Raw genomic sequence first — 25,492 nt, forward strand, 5'->3', positions numbered from 1 at the left:
GGGGGGGGGGGTGGGGGGGGGGGGGGGTGGGGGGGGGGGGGGGTGGGGGGGGGGGGGGGTGGGGGGGGGGGGGGGTGGGGGGGGGGGGGGGTGGGGGGGGGGGGGGGTGGGGGGGGGGGGGGGTGGGGGGGGGGGGGGGTGGGGGGGGGGGGGGGTGGGGGGGGGGGGGGGTGGGGGGGGGGGGGGGTGGGGGGGGGGGGGGGTGGGGGGGGGGGGGGGTGGGGGGGGGGGGGGGTGGGGGGGGGGGGGGGTGGGGGGGGGGGGGGGTGGGGGGGGGGGGGGGTGGGGGGGGGGGGGGGTGGGGGGGGGGGGGGGTGGGGGGGGGGGGGGGTGGGGGGGGGGGGGGGTGGGGGGGGGGGGGGGTGGGGGGGGGGGGGGGTGGGGGGGGGGGGGGGTGGGGGGGGGGGGGGGTGGGGGGGGGGGGGGGTGGGGGGGGGGGGGGGTGGGGGGGGGGGGGGGTGGGGGGGGGGGGGGGTGGGGGGGGGGGGGGGTGGGGGGGGGGGGGGGTGGGGGGGGGGGGGGGTGGGGGGGGGGGTGGGTGGGCCGGGTGGGGGGGTGGGGGGGAGGGGGGGGGTGGGGGGGGGGGGGAGGTGTGGGTGGGGGGGGGGGGGGGGGGGGCAGTGGGGGGGGGGGGGGGGGGGGGGGGGGGGGGGGGGGGGGGGGGGGGGGGGGGGCCCATCCATCCATCCATCCATCCATCCATCCATCCATCCATCCATCCATCCATCCATCCATCCATCCATCCATCCATCCATCCATCCATCCATCCACCCACCCATGTAAAACTCCTTTGTGTATTTCTCCTCAGTGTTATCACTTCTACAATTCCCACCATTATATTTATTTCATTTAGTCCAGGCATTTTGTCTTGCTGTTTTTACCTGATGTATCCAGAGTTTGGCTAATTAAATACCATCAGTACCCTTTCTTTTACTTTGCATGTGTTTTCTGAATGTGTGTTAAAGTGCCAAATGAGTGCATTGGGGTATTAGCCTGAATTGCGGGCATGCCACAGGAAACTGTAAGGGGAGGGGCTGGGCAGGAACCATCTTTTGCCTGGGATCTCTTTATCTCTGGTGTTTTGCCTTCTAGATCCTGATATCGATCCTTCCTGGTACACAGGTCGAGGGATTCGGCCAGTGGGACGGTACGGCAGGAGGAGAGCAGCGGCGGATAGCCTCCAGAAATGGAGCTACAGGCACCGGCAAGCTTGCTTCCCTATAGAAAAGAGCAATGACTCAGTGCCAGACGAGTGACACTGTGCAAGTGAACAACCTAAGAAATAAAACACATATGCACACAGTTTTCAGTTCCTGATGCGATCAAATAAAGACATTTGGCCTGTCAGGAGCCTCACCTCTATGGCTAAAGCCAAACTTTCAAACTGTGACTCTTAGTAATAGGTAGAAGAAGAACTTCGCTAGACCTCTTCTCCTCATAGAAGTTTTGTTTTTACGGTCAAAAATCCATGTGCCAAACGCACTGGAGAATGCCATTATTTTGGGCAACACAATCCAGAATGCTGGTGTGGTTCTTGATAGTCAGTGTTCAATGCATAGCGGAATTACTGTGGACCTAGTGACATCTCCCACACCCATGGTATGCCAACACATGGAAACAAGCAACCAACACAACAATGGCAGTATACATCTCTCTCTCTCTCATCTGCAGAACAACAGGAGGTCTCTGTCATGCCCAGTCAGAGCCCTCTCACTACCAGGTATCTAGGAGCAGTGGGGGTCGGATGTTGAATGAGGGTTGTCACTTATCACTTATGGGTGGGCCTTCTCCCGTAGATGCTTCTCATGCCCCACACTCTCTCACTGGAGCAGTGGGAGGGAAAATGGGGGACACACACACAATGATATCACATGAAGGATTGACATGTCCGGGTAAAAAAGCGGGATTTACCACAAAGAACTGTGAGGGAGAGTCCTAGGGTGTCACTTGACATGATGACATCACTTCTGGGTTTAATCTAGAATTGACCTTGATGCATCACACAAAGTTCCCCTCCCTGAAAAGCTTCCAGGGGCCACTCTAAGGCCCCTTCCGCACATGCAGAATAAGGCACTTTCAATTCACTTTCACGATTGTTTCCCAATGGATTTTACTATTCCGCACAGTAAAATCCAGCTGCAAAGTGGATTGAAAGTGCACTGTTCTGCATGTGCGGAAGGGGCCTAAGTTGAGATCCCTCCGGCAAATGCATACACTTGGGCAGACTGGCCCATGTGCAAGGAAGCTTGGCCACTTTGGCTATACTGCCAAACACTGCCACTGCTGTCTTAGGAGGAGAAACCCACATGGCCAGGACCTCCCGCAGGCAAAAGTTCAGGTCACTGGAGGAGGGGAGAACATCTCAAAGACCAGTTTTTTCTAAGGCAATGGATACACATACTAGGACAGCAAGAACCCAGAAGCGTGCATTGATGAAGGGCATCCCTGTCATCTCTTTGGCAGCTCAGTGAGGGGGGGGGGAATCATGGGGCATCCTCCATTGGCACCATGTACACCTGGACAGAGAAGACCATGGCTCTCTGCACTCACCCCCTCAAAATGATTCCTGCCCACCTTTTTGCGATTTCCTTCCTTTTTTTAGTACATTGTCCAATCAATGGCCACTTCCGCACGGCCATGCTGGGGGTTAGGTCGGTGTCATGTTCGCACGAACAGTCCTGGTAACGACAGGGAAGACGGCGCCACGCTGTGCCATCGCCCGATCGACTTACCTTCCCTGCGACCTTCCGGCGTGTCGCCGAGGCCAGAGGATACGCACCCCTGCCCTGCGCGACCGCTCTGGAGTCGCAGGGCAGGGGGGGCCTGTCCCCAGGCCTTGGCAATGCGCCGGAAGGTCGCAGGGAAGGTAAGTCGATCGGGAAAGGGGGGGATGGCGCCTTCCAGCCGCTGTTTTCCAAAAACCTAACTTGCGGAGCGAGGTGGGGAAATGGTGGCTTTGCGCCGCTGGGGGGGGGGAGCAAGGGCGGCACGGCTGCGAAGCAGCTGCGCCCCCCCATGCGAACAGCTCCCTAGGGACGGCGTTTTTGCCGTCCCTAGGATGCTGTAAACGGCCTCAGCTTCATGCTGTGATTCTCTGCACCGTCTATACTCCATCCTTTGAAGATTAGCCCTCACCCTCCCAAAAAACCCTAAAGAATCTCACAGCAATGGTACTGGAAAGTCAGACAAGGGGCAAGGACTGAGCTCAGAAAATGGCGCCGAGTAGGAAGTTCAGGGAAAGCAGAGGGTGAGGGAAACGTTTTAAAGTGATCACACGGGCAAAGGAAACCATTTTGAAAACATTGCAACCCAAGAATTGTTTTTCATTGAAAAAGTGCAAATAAAGACTTCCGCGAAACAAAGGAGGTGAAAAACAATTCAAAACTTTATGGAGGGAAGGTTTTTATTTCTTGCCTCAAACCGTTTTAAAGGGTTTGTGCGGAAAGGGCCTGCATCAAAAGGCAAAGCTCTCTGGAACAGCACAAGTGGGCACCTCCAGTTCACACCTGAGCCCAGCTGGGAGGAGACCTATGCAGAGCTGAGATTTTGCAGCATCAGTCTCTCCCTGGGGATTGGCAGTCAGTGGTGGGATCCAAAAATTTTAGTAACAGGTTCCCATGGTGGTGGGATTCAAACTGTGGCGTAGCGCCAATGGGGCTGGGTGGGGCACGATGGGGGCGTGGCCGGGCATTCCGGGGGCAGGGCATTCCTGGGTGGGGCTGTGGCAAGGACACAGCCACTGCGCCGGTCCTTGGGCAGGAAACGAATGCACGCAGGCTGCCACGCATGCTGGTGCACCTCCTGCTAGACTGCTTCAAGTTCTGCATGCTACTGCTGAGAGGAGGGGCGTAACTAAGGCAAAAATCATGTGGCAAAATCACCAATTAGTAACCCCCTCTCGGCACACACAAATAATTAGTAACCTACTCTCGGGAACCTGTGAGAACCTGCTGGATCCCACCTCTGCAGGCAGTCCTAAACTGCAATCCTTTTGTTTATCACCTGCCCATGTGGCCCTCAGCTCACATGGGCAGGTGAGAAACAGGAAGTTATGCAGGAAGTTAATGGCTGCTAACAGCAGTTGTTCATCCCAGCATCTCTTGTTCTCTACCTCTCCTTTCTATCAGTTATCCAGCATGGTTTTTTACACACCAGTACTCATCATGAAAACCTGCCCCTTCCTCTCACTGGAACACAGCCCCCTCAGTGCAAGTCTCATGCTGAAAACAGGTGAGGTTACTCTTGAGCAGGGGTTAAACAAGCATCTCTTATTTCTACCAGACTGTATGAAAACAGACACTGCTGTGAAGCTAGGTAAAGGTAGCACTGGTCATTAGGAGCAGCAGTGGTGTAGGAGGTTAAGAGCTCGTGTATCTAATCTGGAGGAACCGGGTTTGATTCTCCGCTCTGCCACCTGAGCTGTGGAGGCTTATCTGGGGAATTCAGATTAGCCTGTACACTCCCACACACGCCAGCTGGGTGACCTTGGGCTAGTCACAGCTTCTCAGAGCTCTCTCAGCCCCACCTACCTCACAGGGTGTTTGTTGTGAGGGGGGAAGGGCAAGGAGATTGTAAGCCCCTTTGAGTCTCCTGCAGGAGAGAAAGGAAGGATATAAATCCAAACTCTTCTTCTCTTCTCATTACTGACCCATGGGATGACATCATCACATCATGAGATTGACTAGGCAGGCTATGTTTATGGGGTGGTTTGCCATTGCCTTCCCCAGTTGTCTACACTTTGGCCCCTTCCGCACATGCAGAACAATGCACTTTCAATCCACTTTCAGTGCACTTTGCAGCTGGATTTTACTGTGCAGAACAGCAAAATCCACTTGCAAACAATTGTGAAAGTGGATTGAAAGTGCCTTATTCTGCATGTGCAGACGGGGCTCTTGCCCCCAGGCAAACTGGGTACTTGTTTTACCAACCTCGGAAGGGTGGGAGGCTGAATCAATCTGGAGCTGGCTTCCTGACTTCTGTTGGGACCAAACTCAGGTGGTGAACAGAGTCTTGACCGCAGTACTGCTGCTTTCCACACTATGCCAAGGGGCTGTGCTGTGAAACTACCTACACATTTACAGGGCAACATAAAAAAATGGAGTTCTGAATGCCTGTCGGATTAAAGGGGCTGCCAGCTCTCTTGGTTGAGTAAGGTTGCTGCGCCTTTGAAAGATGGACAGACAGGCAGTGGAGGCACAGATACAGCCCAGAAGCAAGCATGGGGGCCAGTCAGCTGCCTGCTAAACAGCTTGCAGTGTTGCAGGAGACAAGAAAACAAGTAAACACAAACAGGGCAGCTAGACATAAACTCGTCCCAGCAAGTAATAGTTACATTGCGATGATTGGCATTGCCCTGTGTGAGGGTCATCCTGATATCTCCCCCTGTCAGTTTGCTGCCTGCAAAGCAGCCCTCCCAGCCTGTCTTGGTGTTTGGGTAGGGGGGTGGGCTGGAGGGATAATAATAAATGCACTTGTAAAGTCTTGTTTGAGTCTAGGGCTCATTCCGCACATGCAGAATAATGCACTTTCCAACTGCTTTCAGTGCTCTTTGAAACTGTGCGAAATAGCAAAATCCACTTGCAAACTGTGGTGAAAATGGTTTGAAAATGCATTATTTTGCATGTGCGGAAGGGGCCTAGGATTGTGCCTCTCCTCCACTAGGCCATGCTGCAAGATCTCAAAATTCCACATAGTAGCTGAGGATAGGTGTCAGTATGATAGAAGGAGCGGCTGGTTGGGGAATGAAACAAGAGGAAAAACTTTTCCGAGTCAACATATATCTCTCAGAACAGCCCCAGCTACCAATCAAGGTGTCTGTTGTGGGGGAAGGTAGATTGTAAGCCACTTTGAGACTCCTTGAAGGTAGAAAAACCCAACCCTTCTTCTTCTATATGTTTTAAATTTGCACCTCAAACTGGACTGTGGCACATCTTATTGGAGGAAGGTACCACAGGAGACATGCTGATTATATCACAGGGTAGCCATGTTGGTCTGCAGTAGAACAGCTAAATTTTGAGTCCAGTTGCACCTCAGAGACCAAACTAGATTTTCAGGTTTTCAAGGGTCAAAGTTCCCTTTGTCAGGTACAGAAGACGTGATGACCCCCTACAGATAGGAGTTTGAACTACGGCGTATTCCGCACGGTCCAAGTATCCCAGGATTGGGAAGTTAAATATCCCGGTTTGTGCAAGATTTTCGCATTGTTCCCGGTCCTAAATCAGGTCTATTCCAGGACTGCTTTATTCTGTTTCCCTTATCCTGGGATATTAAAAAATCACCAAATTGGCAATTCTTTCCCAGCGTGACCCTGCTGCCGTGCAAAATCCACAGGAGCAAGCCAGAGGTGGGATCCAGCAGGTTCTCACAGGTTCCCGAGAGTAGGTTACTAATTATTTGTGTGTGCCGAGAGGGGGTTACTAATTGGTGATTTTGCCCCGTGATTTTTGCCTTAGTTACGCCCCTCCTCTCAGCAGTAGCGCGCAGAACTTGAAGCAGTCTAGCAGGAGGTGAACCGGTGTGCGTGGCAGCCTGCACCTGCATGCATTCGTTTCCTGCCCGAGGACCGTGTCCTTGCCACAGCCCCGCCCAGGAATGCCCGACCTCCGGAATGCTCGACCACGCCCCCGTCGTGCCCCACCCAGCCCCATTGGCGCTACGTGACAGTTTGAATCCCACCACCATGGGAACCTGTTACTAAAAATTTTGGATCCCACCACTGGAGCAAGCCCCGTATATTTTTCTCGTCTTGCCACTCCACTTCCTCCTAAAAGTGCTGGGAGGCACACTCCACCCCACGGCTAGCAGACCAGCGGGGAAGAAAGGGGGCAGCTGGCTTCAACACAGAGAGGCAGGGAGAGCCAGAGATGCGTGGATTGGGTAGGAAGGGGAAAGCTGTGGCAAGAGGAGAGTCTTTTGTCAACGGCGTAAATACAAAAGAACCAGGCCCGTGCGAAAGGATTATTTCATCTCAGTTTTAACTTGATTCCTTCATGGAAATGGGCAGCCATGTGAAGGGAGAAACCGGGATAAAATAGCCCTGGTGTGTACAATCCCGGTTCTACCCCAGTGTAATTGTGCTGTGCGGAAAATGCCAGTGATTGTGTAGTTAGAAAAACATGTTAAACATTTCTACGTAATGCTTTTCACTATCCACAGTGACTCGAGGTAACTTATAATGTCATCCGGTATTTTTCATGAAGCAAGATTCATGCAGTCAGATTTCAATCTTTTGGAAAGAAGCAGAGCATACATGCAGAGAAGGAAACAGGTTTCCTAAAAAAATCTGGGATATTTCAAAGAGCACAAGTTCTCAGGCATGTGACTTACAAGCAAAATGGGGAGAGAGTGAAGGAGGAGCAAATGGATGCAAGAGAACTTCGTGGCCACAGCAGTCTTTGCAAACTTCTGGAATGTGATATGCTGCAGAATAATAGCAATTCAGTGATGGACGCGTCAGAGGCATGGCGTAATCTGGAAATTCACGGAAAAAGTTTTTGGCCTTCCCTTCGTACCAGAGAAGAAGTCTGATTTTTTTCTTTTGCTTGAACTTTTTAAAAGAAATTGTGTTTATTTATGGTATTAAAAGATAAAATATGTTGATATTGATACAATACTATACATATAAACGGGAATTTTGGGGGAATTTTTGCGGAAGTTGCAGGTGACACGGGTCCTGCAGAGGACGCAGAAAAACTTTAGAAACTCAAGTTCGAAACTTTTTCTGTGTCATCGGCTGGCCTTCGGGTATTATCTGCAGCTTCTGCAAAACTCCCCCCAAATTCCCATTTAATTTGTTAGACTTACTCATGATACATCAAAACCACAATGGGGAAAGCCACAATGTGGATAGGATAACGATGTTTGCTATTTCTTTCACTTTATTGAAATAGGCAAAATTATCATAGGAAAAGAACTTTCCAAGAATATGACATGACACTGCCAACGTTTTTGCTTCTGTTTTATTCGCCTATTAATTTATATAGCAATCAGATAGAAAAAGTGATAATATAGTTACAAATTATTTCCAAGATACTGCCAACAGACTTCCCATCAACTTCTGGAGATCTCTTCACTCATGAACAAATACTGTATATTCCTGCATGGCAGGGGGTTGGGCTTGCTGGCCTTTGTGGTCTCTTCAAACCCTATGATTTTGCGCTTTAAAAACCACAGCCACTCCCACCACGTGTGGACAGTGGCACTTTATATCTGGCAGCATTTAGTTTGGCGGGAAGTTGTCCTTTGCAAATCAATCCGCGATTTCTTCCAATGTGTTGTCTCTTTTTGTTGCTCCAGTTTTAACAACTCACGAGCTTTGAGGTGGGAAATAAAAACAGACCGAAATTGGATCTTTCTATGATAAATTATCAATACTCTTGGGTCAGATAAATTAAAAATATGGCTTGCTATTTGTGCAGAATTAGTTATAAATGTTCATAAGCAATTGCTTTTTTCCCCACACCATCACTTTCCCTCATTCACAAACATTTGGTTAGAGAGAGGGGTGCTTTAGGACCAAAAAGTATCAATCCCCATCCCACAAAAAACTGGAAGAAACAGATGAGATGGCCCAGTAGTGCCATGGGGGCAAACAAGGGTTCAAACAAAAAAGGGACGAACAAACTTAACCCTACAAAACTAGAATTATGTACCTCAAAGGTCAAGAAATTGTTTAAGAGGCCACTAAATATAAAACTGCTAAATATAAAAAACACATATGTATTTAACACAAATTAAAATCATCTACCCTTGTAAAAGACCCATAATAGCCTACCTTATGTACACAATGTCACAATTACAATAAACAGAAGGGTCCTATGGGGCACTTTTTGACCCTTTAAAACAGACACAGTATGGCCAACTGGCCTTCCCCAGTGGTCAAAAGTAATACCATAATACAGACTTAAGCTTCCAAACTACAAATTGCAATTGTAACACCTCTTCAAATTAGGTCATAGACCTAACAGCATGTGAAAACAGTGTAAGCCCTTTTACACCATTTAAAACCATTTTACACCGTTTTCACACTGCTGTTTTTGGCCCATGCGGAATCCCCTTAAACAATTTCTTGACCTTCAAGGCAAAGATTCTGGGTTGGGAAATACCTGGGAATTTTTTGTCATTTGGAGATCAAGTATTCTTTCAGAAAATCTCCAGGCATCATCTGGAGGTTGGCAAGCCTAATGCCAGGCCTCCCACTCTAGTGGAAGACCTATGGCATCCCTGCTGTTTGCTCATGGTCAAAAGAGGAAAGAGGGATGGAGTGTGTGCCAGCACACTGAACTCATTTGTGGTAAGAACTGGAAGTGACATAGTGGATACTAAAACTGTATGGTTTTATCATAGAGTTTTTGTAAATGCCAGTACATTTAAATATGTCACTTCTGGTTTTTACTGGAAGTGATGTCAGTGCATCAGGCACAACCCTCCACATTTCTCCTGTGGATTGCTGGCTGTGGCCCAGCAACCTTACTACAAAACATCCTCCACAAATTCAGTAATCTACGGCCGGATTACTTCAAGACTCAAAATGAATGTTATTAATTGTCTGGGTTTTTCTTGTGTCTCCCCATCTTTATCCCACTTTTCTTCCAAGAAGCTTGGGTATATGATTCTCCCCTCAAACCAGTTAGTGAGATTAAGCTGCCCAAGGCCACTCAAGAGACATCACAAGGCTAAGTGAAGAGTTAAATGTGAACAGGTAGGATTCTCTTGGACTGAACCCACTGTGTGAGAGAGCAAAACTTACCTAATGTTATGAAGAGTTCTGTCACTTGGTAATCAGACTTTGCTGAGGTTTCCATCCATAATATGCATTTCGTTTTTGCAAATTCTTGTGCTTCCTGGAGGGAGTGTGCAAACATGTAATTATTTTAGCAGTTTGGGATAGATAGCACTAATAAACCACCTCTGCTTCTCATTTGCCTTGAATTAGTTCAACAAAGTGACCGTGCTGGGATCACCATAAATCAGTTGCTACTTGATGGTACTTCACACACACACACACACACACACACACACACACACACACACACGGTGTAGCTAGAGTGCAGTCAGATGTCAGCTTGTAGAAAACCACTCAATATTATGCTTTCATGACTGGGCAAACTCTGCAGTGGAGGTGGCTGGGCCCATAACCCCCTTGGATTGGGTATGTTTGGATAATAAAGCAAAGTTAGCCTTGAAGAACTGGCAAAATGTTAAGGAATCTTTTGCAGTTATAACCTCTTTGTACCCTGTAGCAGTGATAACACAAGGATATCTTCCAGCTGCATTGATGATTCATTACCATGAAGGCCACAAAGAGCCACACATCAGTCATCAGCTATTTATAGGGGTATGCTAGGAATTTGACTCCCTGACCCACCCCAGCCTTGATTTTTGCATGCAGCAATAGCTAGTTTAACACATTCTTGACTGGACTGACCAACTTCCAGGTGGTAAATTGAGATCTGCCATTACAACTGATCTCTAGGTGACAAAGATCAGTTCACCTGGAGAAAGTGGTTGCCTTGGAAGGTGAACTCTATAGCACTGTACCCCATTAAAGTCCCACCTCTCCCCTGATCCCACTCCCAAAAATCTCCAGATATTTCCTAACTCAGAGCTGGCAACTTTAGCCCTACTTTGCAGTTGCTGCAAGTTTGACATGGTTGGTGATTGCAAGCCATACAAACTGAGCATGTCACTGGAAACTCTGATTTTATTCATTTGCTTTGCAAAGGAGGCCCGTGCACTCAAAGCATCCCTTTGTGCTTCCTCTACCCAGTCATTTTGGTCAGCTAAACAGTAGACAGCATACCAGTTCACTCTGATCCAGGCCTCTCCACTAAGGTGTCCGATAAAAGTTTATATATTTAATTAGTTTATCTGTCCCCCACTTTTCTCCACAATGGGGACCTGCAAAGGGTTACATCGGCCTTTTCCACACAAACCTTTTAAAATGTTTTGAGGCAGAAAAATAAAAAAAAATCCTCCATGGAGTTCCGCATTGTTTTATTTCCAGCCTCAAAATGTTTTCAGTGAATCCCCTTTTAAAAACTATTCTTTAGGCTGAAACGTTTCAAAACAATTTCACTTGCTTTGCCATTTTCCACATCTCTCTGCTGTCTCCGAACTTCCTCCTTGGCGCCCTTTTCTGAGCTCACTCTCTGTTCCCCATCGCCTGTTTATTGCCAACATTTCTGTGAAATTATTTTTTAGGGGGCAATCTCCAAGGCAGGAATTTACAAGGTAGGGGAATTGCAGCACAAAACATTGATTCAATCAACTCATTTAAAAATGGGGGGGGGGGGGGAACATGTAATGGTGGCCATGAATCGTTTCAAGGTGGTGAATGCGAACATACATTGTGTGTGTGTGGGGGTGAAAACGTTTTATTTAAGTGATGTGTGTGTGGAAAGGACATTTCCTCTTCTCCACTGTATCTTTACAACAATCTTGAGAGGAAGGTAAGGCTGAGAGGGTGTGACAGGCCCAAGGTTACATGGCAAGTTTTCATGGCAGAGTGGGGATTCAACCTGCGTCTCTCAGATCCTGTTGGGACATTCTAACGACGGGGCCTTGCAATCTTCCTTCTTGGGGCTATGTGACCCAACTTGCTTTGATTAAGAACATAAGAACATAGGAACTAGCCTGCTGGATCAGACCAGAGTCCATCTAGTCCAGCTCTCTGCTACTCGCAGTGGCCCACCAGGTGCCTTTGGGAGCTCACATGCAGGAGGTGAAAGCAATGGCCTTCTGCTGCTGCTGCTCCCGAGCACCTGGTCTGTAAAAGCATTTGCAATCTCAGATCAAGGAGGATCAAGATTGGTAGCCATAAATCGACTTCTCCTCCATAAATCTGTCCAAGCCCCTTTTAAAGCTATATCCAGGTTAGTGGCCATCACCACCTCCTGTGGCAGCATATTCCAAACACCAATCACACGTTGTGTAGCGAAGAGGTGTTTCCTTTTATCCAATCCTGAATTCTTCCCCAGCATTTTCAATGAATGCCCCTGAGTTTTCCTAGTATTGCTTGAGAGAGAGAAAAATGTCTCTCTGTCAACATTTTCTACCCCATGCATAATTTTATAGACTTCAATCATATCCCCCCTCAGCCGTCTCCTCTCCAAACGCTGCATCCCCTCCTCATAAGGAAGGTGCTCCAGTCCCTCAATCATCCTCGTTGCCCTTCTCTGCACTTTTTCTATCTCTTTGATATTCTTTTTTGAGGCAGTTTGGCTGATGAGAGCTGAAACACGGTTATTAGCTCCAAAGTGCTGGTTGCTGCACTGTAAGCTTTATATAAGGGCATGACAATCCTTGCAGTTTTATTCTCAACTCCTTTCCTAATGATCCCCAGCATAGAGTTAGCCTTTTTCACAGCTGCCATGCATTGAGTTGACATTCTTATGGAACTCTCAACTAAGATGCCCAAATCCCTCTCCTGGTCTGTGACTGATAGCACTGACCCCTGTAGCAAATTAAACAATATAATTTGCTTAAAGAAGACAGCTGTTATTTTGTTAATTAGTATTTCAGTAATTAAATACTTGTGCCAACCAACACAACCTGGTACTGAGGTTCAATAACTTCTGTGTCCCCTCTCATTCCCTGTAGGTCCACCCAGAGGCGTAGCTGGACAAAACTGCACCCAGGGAAGACTCTGTGTTTTCCGCCCTCCCCCCATGGGCCTGTGCCCCCCTCCCCCATGCTCCCCACGCCTTTTTCTGCTGGCTGAAAAAAAGCCTGGCTGCTCCAGGCCAGGCTGATGGGGCGGGGCCAGGCCTGGCAAGGTGCGGTGGGGTGGGGTGGGGTAAGGCGAGGGAAAAGGGAAGGGGGAGGGGGCAATTTTCCACCCCACCACGTCATATGCCTGGTGCGCAGCCCCCTTATAGCTACGCCTCTGGGTCCACTATCTTATTCTACCCAGAGGTGGGATCCAGCAGGTTCTCACCAGTTCCCGAGAGTGGGTTACTAATCATTTGTGTATGCCGAGAGGGGGTTACTAATTGGGTCCACTTTTCCATCTCCACGCCCTCGCCTCCCCGAGAGGCATCCTGCCTTTATTATTATTATTATTATTATTATTATTTATTATATTTATAAACGCTTAGCCTCCCCCGAAGAGTCCCTCAAGCGAAATGAAAGGAGTTCCATATAGCAATGCGATGACTAATAAATGCTTAACTCCCTGAACTGGGTTAATCCCTTCCAGGTACTGCAATTCATTGATTCTCAGCCTTTTGTACCTTTTATCTGACCAGTCTCTATCAAAGAACCTGTGTGTTTCACTATTGCTGTGTTCAGATTTGTGAGTTGGGGCATTTTCTATAATGTGATGATGATTTAGAAATGACCTGGTGCAAAAAAATGTTTTGGGGTCATGGTGGGGTGGCTGCCCATGGGGGGGGCATCCAACTCAGGTTTTGCCCAGGGCTCAGGTTTGCCTAGGTACGCCTCTGCCCCCTTTGCTGAGGGGGGGGGGGCTGGCGAGGGAACCTGTTACTAAAAATTTTGGATCCCACCACTGATTCTACCCATAGCTGGCTCCCATCAGGTCACTGCAGTTTCTCCCATTTCACCTCATCCCAACATTCCAGAGCACAATAAAGACTACCTACCTCCATTGTGACCTCCCGCTCTGCTGAAAGATCGAGCTTATTGCCAACCAAAATTATAATTATTTCACTCTGAAGGAATTCCTTCTCCAGTTCACTCAGCCACATTTTTGCTTTCTCAAAAGTTTCCTGGCCAGAGAAAATATGCAAATAGTTCAAGTTTTTACAATGTCACATGATTATATAATTTTAAATTTTCAGTGAGTAGCACAGTGGACAGGTTTGCAAATGATATCGAATTGTTCAGCATGATAAGAATAAAGGTGGATTGTGAAGAGCCACAGGAAGATAGCTCTAGATTAAGTGGGTGGGGAGCAACATGGCATCTGAAATACCGGGCGGATAATTATAGGGGGATGTATATTAGAACAAAATATCTCAACTATAAATGTATAGGGTTACCAGTGCCAGGTTGGGAAATTCCTGGATATTTGGGGGGTAGAGTCTGGGGATGGTGGGATTTGAGGAGGGGAAGAAACTCAGCAGGGTGTAATGTCATAGTGTCCAACTTCCAAAGCAGCCATTTTCTCCACGGGAACTCATTTCTGTCACCTGGAGATTCATTGTAATCCCAGAAGATCTCCAGTCACCACCTCCCGGCTCAGATTTGTGGCCTACAGATCCTTCCACCTGTGGGATACAACAGCTGGAGGGGGGGGCACTGTCAGGCCTGGCATCAACGGGCTGGAGCCAAGGTCACACCTTGCTGTTATCTGGCCCATTCTGTTTCTATCGCTGCTTGTAACTAGTGAAATATGCATGCCTCATTCCTCCCCCATCCTGGAGGCCGGAGCGAGTCCGATCGCTGTCCTTGAGCCAGAATGCATAACAATATTGTCTCAATACTGTCCTTTTCTTATGCAACCTATTGTGAGAACAGCAGAGCCGTAGCGAGGGGGAACTGCACCCAGGGTATGTGTGTGCCCTGCACCCCCGCCACATCCCCACCTGCCACGCCATGCCCTGGAATGTCCCTGCCATGTCCAGCACTGGTGTGCACCCAGGGCAAGATGCCCCCTGTCCCCTGGAGGCTACGCCACTAGGGAACAGGTGGGAGGGGAAGCACTCAACGTGGGAAATGTTTGGAAATATATACATGCTGTGAAAGCTGGGGCCTTCAGCTCTGGCTTTCTACAGCCAAGGTTCTGACACAGTTCAGTAAAGCTCTTGAACCTTTCCTAAGTCTCGATTATTGACTGGAGTACCAGACCCTTACAGGCACAAAGAGAGCATCACATAGAGTTATGGTAAGGGTTGCCAATTTCCAAGTAGCAACTAGAGATCTTCTGGAATTACAGGTGATCTTCAGGCAAAAGATCAGCTGACTTGGAGCAATTTGACACTCTGGAAGGCTGACTCTATGGGGTTATATCCCCTTGAAGTCCCCATCTCTCCAAACTCCACCCATCTCAAGTTCTACCCCCAAAATCTCCAGGTATCTCCCAACCGAGAGCTGGCATCTGAAGCTATGGCGGAACCCCATTTGAAGTATCACGGGCAGTTCTGGTCACTGTGTATTAAAAAGAATATTGCTAGGGAAAATGTTATGTTTGACTCACATGACCCCCACTCCACAGTGGATTTTGAAGAGGACTACATCCTGTATTACATCCATTTTGTTCGGAGGATACTGTGAATATTTCATCATTCTCTCAGGCTAATCACTTTGTTTACTGGAAATATTTATATACCTCAGTCTCCATAAATATATTTTAAAGATGTTTACAGCAGGCTAAACATCTTGAACCAGAGGCACGAACCCAATGAAAACAGTAGCAAGTAAGGAGAAAATACAAATAAGATGCAAAAAAACCACCCCAGAGCTTTCAATTAAACTCTTCGTTAAAACCAGGAATCATGAGAGCAGAGAGGAAACGGCACAGTGAAATTCTCAGCAAAAAGGCTGAGAAAGCAAAAAATAACCAAAAGAAGAGCAGATAACCAATCTTTGAAACATTTTCCAGGGCCGGCATGCTTAGGAATGGGCCAGCATCACACAAAAATGACAGACAAGAAAAAAAGAGAGAAAGGTCACCCCTTTGTCACACATAGCAAATGTCACATTTAGGCATAGAGACAGGAAAAAGGAGGAAGAAGTGAAGGTTAAGCTGGGTGGAAGCACATCACTTCGGTTTACCTTCCTGGCAATGTCATAGACCAGAAGAGCTGCATTTGCCCCTCGGTAGTAGAGATGACAGACACTGTGGTACTTCTCTTGGCCAGCAGTGTCCCAGATCTCCAACTTAATTGTGGTGGCATCTAAAGTGACACACTGATTGAAGAAGGAACCTAAAGGCAACAGAGAAACTGATGAAGGTGACCACAGTAGTGCAGGAGTGCCCAGTTCCTTTGATCCTACAGGCACCTTTGGAATTCTAATACAGGGTGGTGGGTGTAGCCACAAAATGGCTGCCAGAATATCAGGGGGATGTTATCTCATTGAGATGCATTCCCAGATTCCTGTAACTGCTTGAAATAAAAAAATTAATGCTGCTAGAAAGATATATGCAACCAGCCTGCTATATGTATCCACCTCCATCTGTGCATTCTTTCCTTGATCTTTACTTTATGGCTTCACATGCTTTGTAGACAACTAGGCTTCCCCTGGTATCTCTGTCCCATGAGAACTGTATTACATCCATTATCTCAAAGGGCAGGAAGCCAGGTGGCTCTCTCTTACTATCGGCTGCCGACCTTGGGGTGTCTTAGCTCCAAAGACTGGACACATGACAAACCCTCCCCCCCACCACACACTCCTTAGTTGATTCTGTTCAGGGTCTGCACCATGTGGCTCTTCTCCCTGGGTGTCACTCTGTCACTATAGTGTTAGCCACAAGAAGGGAGTGAGCAGGCAAGTGTGGACTCCCCTTGGCTGACCTTGTGTAAGACTGTCTTGGAGACAATCTGATACGCTAAAGCAGCCATTCTCAACCAGGGTTCCGTGGTACCCTGGGGTGCCGTGAGCATGTCCCAGGGGTACCGCGGCAAAACTACCGCCCCTCCCCTCATTTTTGTGGTGTCTCCCACCGGTGCCAACAAGGACATGGAGCTGGCCCATGGGGCAGGGCCTGCCACAAGGTCAGCAACCACCTCCCCCCCCCAGTGCTTCCCTTCACCCTGGGTGGGGAAGGTGGGGGGTGTGGCAAGCAGGGGCAATGGGAGGGGAAGGTGGGGGTGGCGGCAGGGGTACCGTGAGATATGAAGAGTGAGGTCAAGGGTACCCTGACCTCGAAAAGGTTGGGAAACACTGCGCTAAAGACTAAAAAACCCTCAGCCAATCAGTCCCACAGCATTTCTTGAGCCAAGCACCAGCTACTTTAGCAGGCTGCTACTCTGGTCTGATCACAGGAGCTCCATTTGTGGCAAGGAGAATCCCACGATACTACATCGACTTACAGCCCACTGTCGGCAGAGAGTCCCGAAAGTCTTTTTTCACATAGCGGTAAGCTAAGCTCGACTTTCCAACAGAGCTGTTGCCCAGAAGAACTACTTTAAAAACGTAAGACTCTTTAGGGCAGTTGGCGTCCCTGCCGGGGTTGGCTTCTTCGTTCCCTGCCTTCCTCTGGTCCATATCCTGCAAAGAACAAAGAAAAGACATGCATGCGGAAGCAAGTCAAAAGAATTGGCAACACTTCTTGGAAAACTGTAACATTTGGCCCTTTGAGGACTCCGCGCATTTCTTTGCTCTGTAGGGTTTGCAAACTTCAGATGACTCCTGGAGATTTCCTGATATTACAATGGATCTGCAGATGACCAAGATCAGTTCGTTCCCCTGGAGGAAATGGCTGCTTTGGTGGGTGGAGTCATAGAATCATAGAGTTGGAAGAGACCCCAAGGGCCATCAAGTCCAACCCCCTGCAATGCAGGAACACACAATCAAAGCACTCCTGACAGATGGCCATCCAGCTTCTCTTTAGAAACCTCCTAAGAAGGAGATTCCATCACACTCCGAGTTAGTGTGTTCCACTGTTGAACAGCTCTTTTCAGTTTTTCCTGATGTTCAGGTGGAATCTCTTTTCCTTCACCTTGAACCCATGACTCCTGGCCCTGGTCTCTGGAGCAACAGAAAACAAGCGTGCTCCCTCACCAATATCTCTTCAAATATGTAAACATGGCTATCATGTCACCTCGTAACTTTCTCTTCACCAAACTAAACATACCCAGCTCCAGAGGCGTAGCAGGGGAGAAGTGGCGCCCAGAGACAAATTGTCTTCAGGCGCCCCCCTGCGCCTGGGGACGGGCCCTCCCTCCCCTCCCTTGCATGCCACCCCTCCCTCCCCTTCGCTAGGGTGTGTGTGCCATGTCCAGATGCCGGACCCCCTCCCTTCCCTTGCATGCCACCCCTCATTCCCTCCCTTCCCTCACTCCCCTTCCCTTGCATGCTCCCCCTCCTCCCTCTCCGCTAGGGTGGGTGCACCATGTCCAGATGATGGGCCCCCTCCCCTCCCTTCCCTTGCAGGCCACCCTTCACTCACTCACTCACTCACTCACTCACTCACTCACTCACTCACTCACTCACTCACTCACTCACTCACTCACTCACTCACTCACTCACTCACTCACTCACTCCTTTTCCCTTGCATGCCACCCGTTCCCCTCTTCCTGGCTCCCAGCTGGCAGCCTCTTCTGCTCGTCCCTCAGCCTCTGAGAGCTTCTTTTATAAGTGCTGGGGGTGGGGACCAGGGGGTGGGGCTCAGGGAGCATGGTCACACCCCCAACCCACCCCTCTGGGCATGGCCACATCTCCCCAAGTCCCGCCCCCGGGCTCAGTGCTTATAAAAGCAGGTCTCAGAGGCCGAGAGATGGCAGAAGGAACTGCCGGCTGCTGACTGGGAGCTGGGAACAAAGGGGGGCAGTGGCGGTGGGGGGCAGTGGCAGCAGGGGGCATCCGGGTGCCCTCGACCCTGCCCATGTCAATGACAACATGGGTGGGGTCAAGGGCACCCGAAGACGACGAGGCAGCAGGACTTCCTGCTGCCTTGCTATTTTCCTGGTCACATGGGGGGCAATTTTGCACCCCCACCGGACCAGAATAGTGATGCCTGGGGACAGAGGATACTCCTTGTCCCTAGGCAAATACACCACTGCCCAGCTCCCTAAGTCCCTCCTTGTAGGGCATGGATTCCAGAGAGAGTCTGTAGCATTATATCCCGCTGAGATCCCTCCCGTCTCTTCCCCAAACCCCACCCTCCACAGGCTCCACCCCTCCTGGATGAAATGATGCGGACAAGGGGGAACAAGCTGAAGCTGAATCAGGTATGACAGAGGCATGGATGCATAATCCTGGTGTTCCAGATGGGATTATTGATCGTGGGTACCACTGCAGCCCCTGACACCATTCCTTGCGCCCATTGTTTTTAGAGAATAGGCAGGGCAAGGTGGGTTTTTGTCCTGCAGGGATTCTGATTAGCCATTGGAGGTGTGATCAATTCACCAGATTTTTAGAGCGTTGGCAGCAGCTGCTATCACAGCACATCACAGAAGACAAGAGCGGGTTTTTTCAGCACAAGAAAAAGACAGCACGAGAAGCAGTTTTTATAACCCATTTTTTCTCAACCTTTAAGGAGTCTCAAAGTGGCTAGCACTGTCAGTCGCTTTCTCTTCCCCTCCCCACAACAGACACCTTGTAAGGTAGGTGTCAGGACCCCTGGTCTGTTCAAGAAAAGCCCTTCAGTGTCAGCAAAAGTTTTTATCTTGTAACAGAAGGGTCAGGAAAAGATGTAGCATCAGACGTTTATTGACAGAACTGAGAAGCCCTGCCAAAATCCCACTTTCAAGTAGGAAAGAGGACTCACTGCCCTACTCCAAACCATATCTCCTATCCCAGAGAAACCCCACTCTTCCCTCTCAGCTGAGCCAACACAGGAAATAACCCCAGGTGTCTCGCTAAAACCACAGGCTGTGAATTCCCAGGACTACATTCAAGGTGGGAGAGGGAAACACCAATTACTGCACCCAGCTCCCGCCAGGCTGGGAATTAAGGTCAGGCCAAATATATGGCTGGGCGTGATGGTTGGTGGGACTGAGAGAGTTTGGAGGAAACTGTGATTGACCTAAGAATTTCACTGTGTAACATAGGGTCAGGCTAGAAACGCCATCTAATAAACATCTGATAAGCATCATCTGATAGTCATCATCTAACTGGAGTAGTTTTAACAAGTTTATAGAATTATTTATTGATATTGTTGCATATGTTGCAAATAATGTTAAATGCTGGGGTGCTGTGTGGTTTCCGGGCTGTATGGCTGTGTTCTAGCAGCATTCTCTCCTGACGTTTCGCCTGCATCTGTGGCTGGCATCTTCAGAGGTGTATGGCCATGTACTAGCAGCATTCTCTCCTGAAGTTTCGCTGGCATCTGTGGCTGGCATCTTCAGAGGTGTATGGCCGTGTTCTAGCAGCATTCTCTCCTGACGTTTTGCTGGCATCTGTGGCTGGCATCTTCAGAGGTGTATGGCCGTGTTCTAGCAGCATTCTCTCCTGACATTTCGCATGCATCTGTGGCTGGCATCTTCAGAGGTGTATGGCCATGTACTAGCAGCATTCTCTCCTGAAGTTTCGCTGGCATCTGTGGCTGGCATCTTCAGAGGTGTATGGCCATGTTCTAGCAGCATTCTCTCCTGACGTTTCGCTGGCATCTGTGGCTGGCATCTTCAGAGGTGTATGGCCATGTTCTAGCAGCATTCTCTCCTGACGTTTCGCCGTCATCTGTGGCTGGCATCTTCAGAGGATCTTTAGCCACAGATGCAGGTAGCGTCAGGCATCATGCTACTAGAAAACTACCGACATACAACCAGGCACCACACAGCACCCCAGTGATTCCGGCCGTGAAAGCCTTCGACCATGTTAAATGCATCTGTTCAGAATAATTTCACTTGTTAGCCACCCTAAGCTTGGCTTTGTGCTGGCAATGGCGGGATATTTAATAATAGAAAATAAATAAAATGTTTTCAAACAATATGCCAATTTAGAAAAATCATCCTGTTAAGCAGAGTTTCTGTCTGAAATGTTGAAGAGTTACTTCTGAAGTTATAATGACTTCATACCATAGAGTCCATTTCAGAGGGTGTGGTTTCCCTAAGCCCCACCCCCTGCTGCTGATCAACTGGCGAGCAGGAGGACTTACCAGCAGGCCTAGGCTACTTGTTGCCAGCAATGTGGCAATGTCACTTCCAGCACACAACATCTTCATATTGCCAGTTTCATGGTGACGCTCTGTTATTTGACAAAAACTCTATAGCAGAAGATCTTTTACCGTACCGATTTTGTCTAAATATCAGAGTGCCACTGTAATGCCAGCAACATGATGACCTCACTTCCAGTACATGCTGGAGGTGTCATTGCCACATTACTGCAATGCAGCCCAGACCTCCTCCCTGCTGCTAGTAAGCGCCACCCTCCACCCTGCCATTTGCCTGGAGGGACTTGGAAACCCTGTCACTCCCTGACATTTTGCAGTTGGCTCCACCTCCTGTGGTAGACATTTTGTGGCGACCCCACCTCTTGTGGCAACCATTTTGTGGCAGCTGTTTTCCTTAAGTACATGTTATGTACAACGACTGTGTTGCTAAAGGAATTACCTTCCATCACCCTCCTTCGCAAACTTCTAGGCAAAAAAAGTAAGATTCCCCCCTCACAATAAGCTTCTTCATTCGATTGGCTCTTGTCTAGAAAAATCTCTGCTCCTGACTTTCCTGTTTTACTAGCAGAAAAGGGTTTTCTCATAAATGAAAAGGGCTAAAATAAGTATCCAGACTTAAATGGGTACATGTAACAAACAATCCAACCCCCAAATTCTGGATTATTCTGTAGAGTAGATCTGTTTCTGAATTGAGGAGAAAATGGATATGCTAAAGAGACAGCCAACTAACTCACTGGGTCTTATTCATTCATTCATTCATTCATTCATTCACTCACTCACTCACTCACTCACTCACTCACTCACTCACTCACTCACTCACTCACTCATTCATTCATTCATTAGATTTATATGCCGCCCTTCTCGATAGGGCTCAGGATGGCAAACATCATATAAAACAATTAAACAATACAACAGCACATATATTAAAACTTCAAATAGCAAAAACTCTACAACAATAAAAAGATGGCAATAAAACCCCATAATAATAATAATAATAATAATAACAATAATAACAATAATAACAATAATAATAATAATAATAATAATAATAATAATAATAATAATAATAATAATAATAATTTCTGCATAAGAGATTGGTCAGTTTTTTCGTCCTCTCACTCCTCCTTGGAAAAAAAGAAAGATTGATAGTCCTGCTCAATGAACTTTTAAGGGGTCATTGACCAGTTTGGGACTCAGAGCTGTAAAGATGGCTCCCTGCCCAGAAAATTAATGGGCTGGTGTAGATGGATGTAGCTTCAAGAAGGGAATTCTTCTTTCTCTGCAAAGAAGGATTTGTTTGCAGTGTGGAACAGAGGCAAGGCAGAGACAGCCAGCAGCCTGCAATGCTTCCCCACTCTAGTCTATCTGGTGGGGACAGTTATGAGGCAGGCAGAAAGGAGACGGGGGGGGGGGGCAGCTTGAGAGGGTTGGGCTATGCCCATTTGCCCCAATGGACTAGACACCACTTGCTTTAAATAGTGAAATGATGATATAAATATTAAGCATCGTCCTTGAAGATTCTCTGCTGCTGCCTGTCATGCTTTCAGCCTATAACATGTTATCCATCACCTACAGGAAACCATTAAGAGACATCACGTGGGAATCTAGAATGAGGTCCCACCAATAATGACACTCAGCTCTGTTTGTCCTTTTCAGTTTAGTTCAGGGGTAGGGAACCTGCGGCTCTCCAGATGTTCAGGAACTACAATTCCCATCAGCCTCTGTCAGCATGGCCAATTGGCCATGCTGGTAGAAACTGATATGATTCTAATTTATCCCTGAAAAGGAAAATGATTCTGAATTTAATTGAATGACATTTGTGGAAGTCCTGAACAGGTGCCGGGAAATGATAATGGGATAGATGAGGGCCAAAAAACTGAAGTACAATCCAGACAAGACTGGGGTGCTACTGGTTAAAGGAGAAGTTGTTTGAAGACTGTGGAGTCAGCCTGTCCTTGCTTGGGTTACACACACACACCATGAAGGAACAGGGTCATAGTTTGTGGGTGTTGCTAGAACTTGGCCTACAGTTGGAGGTTCAGACCTCCCCTTCCAACGAAATGCCAGCAGCAGAAAACTGCCTGGAAACTTCAGCTAGCCCATAAAAGTGATAGCTATGCTGCTTTTGGATAGAGGAAGCTAATTTCAGAGGGAAACATATAGGATTGCAATAAGATAGCAAACCTAAAATGCACCTTATAGAATAACAAGATTCCCCAGGTGCTCAGGCTTTCAAGAGTCAAGACTGCCTTCATCAGACACGAGTAAGAATGGTGATCCCTGAGCCCTCAGGAAGACTGGAGATCCCTGAGACAGAAGATGGGAGAGTTACTGCAAAGAAGTGAGTCAGGATGCAAAGGTACGGTGCAAAAGGTCATCAGCTTGATTAGATCTGGGGAGAATTGCTTTTTCTTCCCGACAAGTTACATCTGGCTTATGGGGACTCTGATGGAGTTTCCAAAACAAGAGACATTCTGCTTCCCTTCGGCACATGCAGAATAATGCACTTTCGGTCTACTTTCAGAATTATTTGCAACTTGTTTTTGCTATTCCGCACAGTAAAATCCAGCTGCAAAGTGCACTGAAAGTGGATTGAAGGTGGATTATTCTGCATGTGTGGAAGGGGCAGTGGTGGGATCCAAAAATTCCCTCCCATCCAAATACTTGCCAGAGTGGACCCTGCTTGGTTTCTGAGATCTGACAAAAAAAAATGGGCAGAAAATAATGATCACCTGAGGTAAAATTAGAATCCCATGCCCCTTTTCAACGCGGGCCTTTTCCAGTGGGGGCATCTCACTTATAGAACAATCTACCCTTTGAGCCTCACCCAACGCTCCCCAGCCTTTCTTTCAGGCCGAAAATGTTTCTTTGAGCCTAGACTTCTAATTAAGCGGCTGACCTTTCGCCACCATTTAATGGGCTAAAGACGATCAGAACTCTTTTGAGTCTCATTTTAAGCTGGGTTTTCAAGTGACTTTTTAAAACATTGTCATCTAGGTCGGCAGAGGAGCAGCAGTGGCGTAGGAGGTTAAGAGCTCGTGTATCTAATCTGGAGGAACCGGGTTTGATTCCCAGCTCTGCCGCCTGAGCTGTGGAGGCTTATCTGGGGAATTCAGATTAGCCCGGACACTCCCACACACGCCAGCTGGGTGACCTTGGGCTAGTCACAGCTTTTCAGAGCTCTCTCAGCCCCACCCACCTCACAGGGTGTTTGTTGTGAGGGGGGAAGGGCAAGGAGATTGTCAGCCCCTTTGAGTCTCCTGCAGGAGAGAAAGGGGGGATATAAATCCAAACTCTTCTTCTTCTTTTAATTTTTTTATCATGGTTTCACTTTGCAAAGCCACCTCTCAAGAGGTGCCATAGAAACCAGTCTACATAAATAAACCTATGAACTAGCAAACCTAGTGTATGATCAATTGGCCCTGAATCCGGAAAGACAGAAAAGAAGGCTATTTCAGTCTGGCCCGTCAAACATTAACCCAACCATGTTTTGGTTGTTGAGATACTCTCCCGCAAACAAATTCTCTTTAAATACCAATATTGCGCTATCTGCGCAAACAGCATTGAGTAACTTCTGTGGTATTTTTTTTTAGCGTCAACATTCCTGACAGGAATGATCGATGCTAGTGGTAAACATCTAGTACTGGAGACTTTATTTTGTTTCTAAGGTCTCAGAAAGGTTGTTTTTCCCCCCTTCCATTTGGGCTGATTACAAAAGAATTAAACACACTGAAAGTCAGGGGAAACCCAACGTGTTTCCTTTCAGCTGATACCCACCCACCTCTCACCCTGTCAAACCCAGTCTTTCTTGGCAATTGCTTTGGAAGTTAAATATTAGCAAGTTCTCTTTTGCCTCGTGGGCTGAGCTGCCAAGCAACAATGGAGCAGAGCGCCACAATTTCTGTCCTTCCCTCCCTTGATCTTACCTATCTCCAAGTTTTAGACCTTTTTCTTCTTCTTTTAGATCCTCGATTTCAACTCATGTGTTCTGCGGTGGCCGGGCGATGTGTCACCTGCATCCCTGGAACAGCAGCAAACTGAGTTTTTTGTCCAGGGAGTTTCAGCCGGGTTGCAAACTGACTCGACTGCTTCTAGCAACAGGCTAACCCGAGGTTTAAGGTCCGCTGACGTTCCTCTTGGACAGCGATCTCTAGAACTGCACCGTAAGGAATGCGACAAAGTCGTAAAACCTTGCAATCAAGGTGAGCTGTGATTGACGGACAGAAGAGGCATTTGCAAAGGGTGTCGCCCAGCAGTTTCCAATGAAGTAGTAGTTATTCCTCTCTCCTGGATACTTGGTGATTTTTCACCCTTCACCCTTCTTATCCACTGTAACAATTGGCCACCTGACTGACTGTGCTTTGCATTCGAGAGGGGTGTGAACACCCTGTTCATACACCAAGGAACACTGCCTGAGTGCCTGCGGAGAAAGTCTCGCTTGCACAATCATCGTAGTAGTTATTCCTTTATCCCAGTGACCAGCTCCCACCAGCGAGGACAGAAGCAGCAACCAGGTGTCCTCTGGCATCCATGGATGCAGGTTCAGCAAACAGCTTCTCTTTCCCAGCTACCAGAAACCCCCTTTAAATTTACAGCATAAATTCACAGAATAAAATGTTTCCAAGGAGTTCCATATGGTTTTTCCCCTCCCCCCACCCCCCAATGTTTTATTTGCAGCCTGAAAACGTTTTATCTGCATTCTTTTCTTTAGCGATTCTTTTGTGGAAAAATTTTCACAACATTTTCATTTGC

At 48.1% G+C, this 25,492-nt stretch overlaps 2 protein-coding genes across 4 annotated transcripts in view; one reads left to right on the forward strand and one right to left on the reverse strand.

The window, feature by feature from the left end:
- Nucleotides 1-1,310, forward strand: part of PRLH (prolactin releasing hormone) — a 52,911-nt gene extending 51,601 nt beyond the window's left edge. For all 3 annotated transcript variants that reach the window (XM_048500508.1, XM_048500530.1, XM_048500519.1), the window contains exon 3: nt 1,093-1,310. In XM_048500508.1, coding sequence (XP_048356465.1) covers nt 1,093-1,256 — 164 coding nt within the window. In that variant the 3' untranslated portion in view covers nt 1,257-1,310. The remainder of the gene's footprint in view (nt 1-1,092) is intronic.
- Nucleotides 1,311-7,970: 6,660 nt separating this feature from the next.
- Nucleotides 7,971-25,065, reverse strand: RAB17 (RAB17, member RAS oncogene family). The gene is made up of 6 exons (XM_048510446.1): nt 24,667-25,065; nt 16,998-17,175; nt 15,739-15,890; nt 13,605-13,730; nt 9,749-9,842; nt 7,971-8,312 (listed from the first exon to the last, which is right to left on the reverse strand). Exons 2-6 carry the CDS (start codon nt 17,170-17,172, stop codon nt 8,203-8,205), a joined length of 657 nt encoding a protein of 218 aa, XP_048366403.1. The 5' UTR covers nt 17,173-17,175; nt 24,667-25,065; the 3' UTR covers nt 7,971-8,202.
- Nucleotides 25,066-25,492: the final 427 nt, after the last annotated feature.

This window comes from Sphaerodactylus townsendi, linkage group LG01, assembly GCF_021028975.2.
Source record: "Sphaerodactylus townsendi isolate TG3544 linkage group LG01, MPM_Stown_v2.3, whole genome shotgun sequence".
Classification (NCBI taxonomy): Eukaryota; Metazoa; Chordata; class Lepidosauria; order Squamata; family Sphaerodactylidae; genus Sphaerodactylus; species Sphaerodactylus townsendi.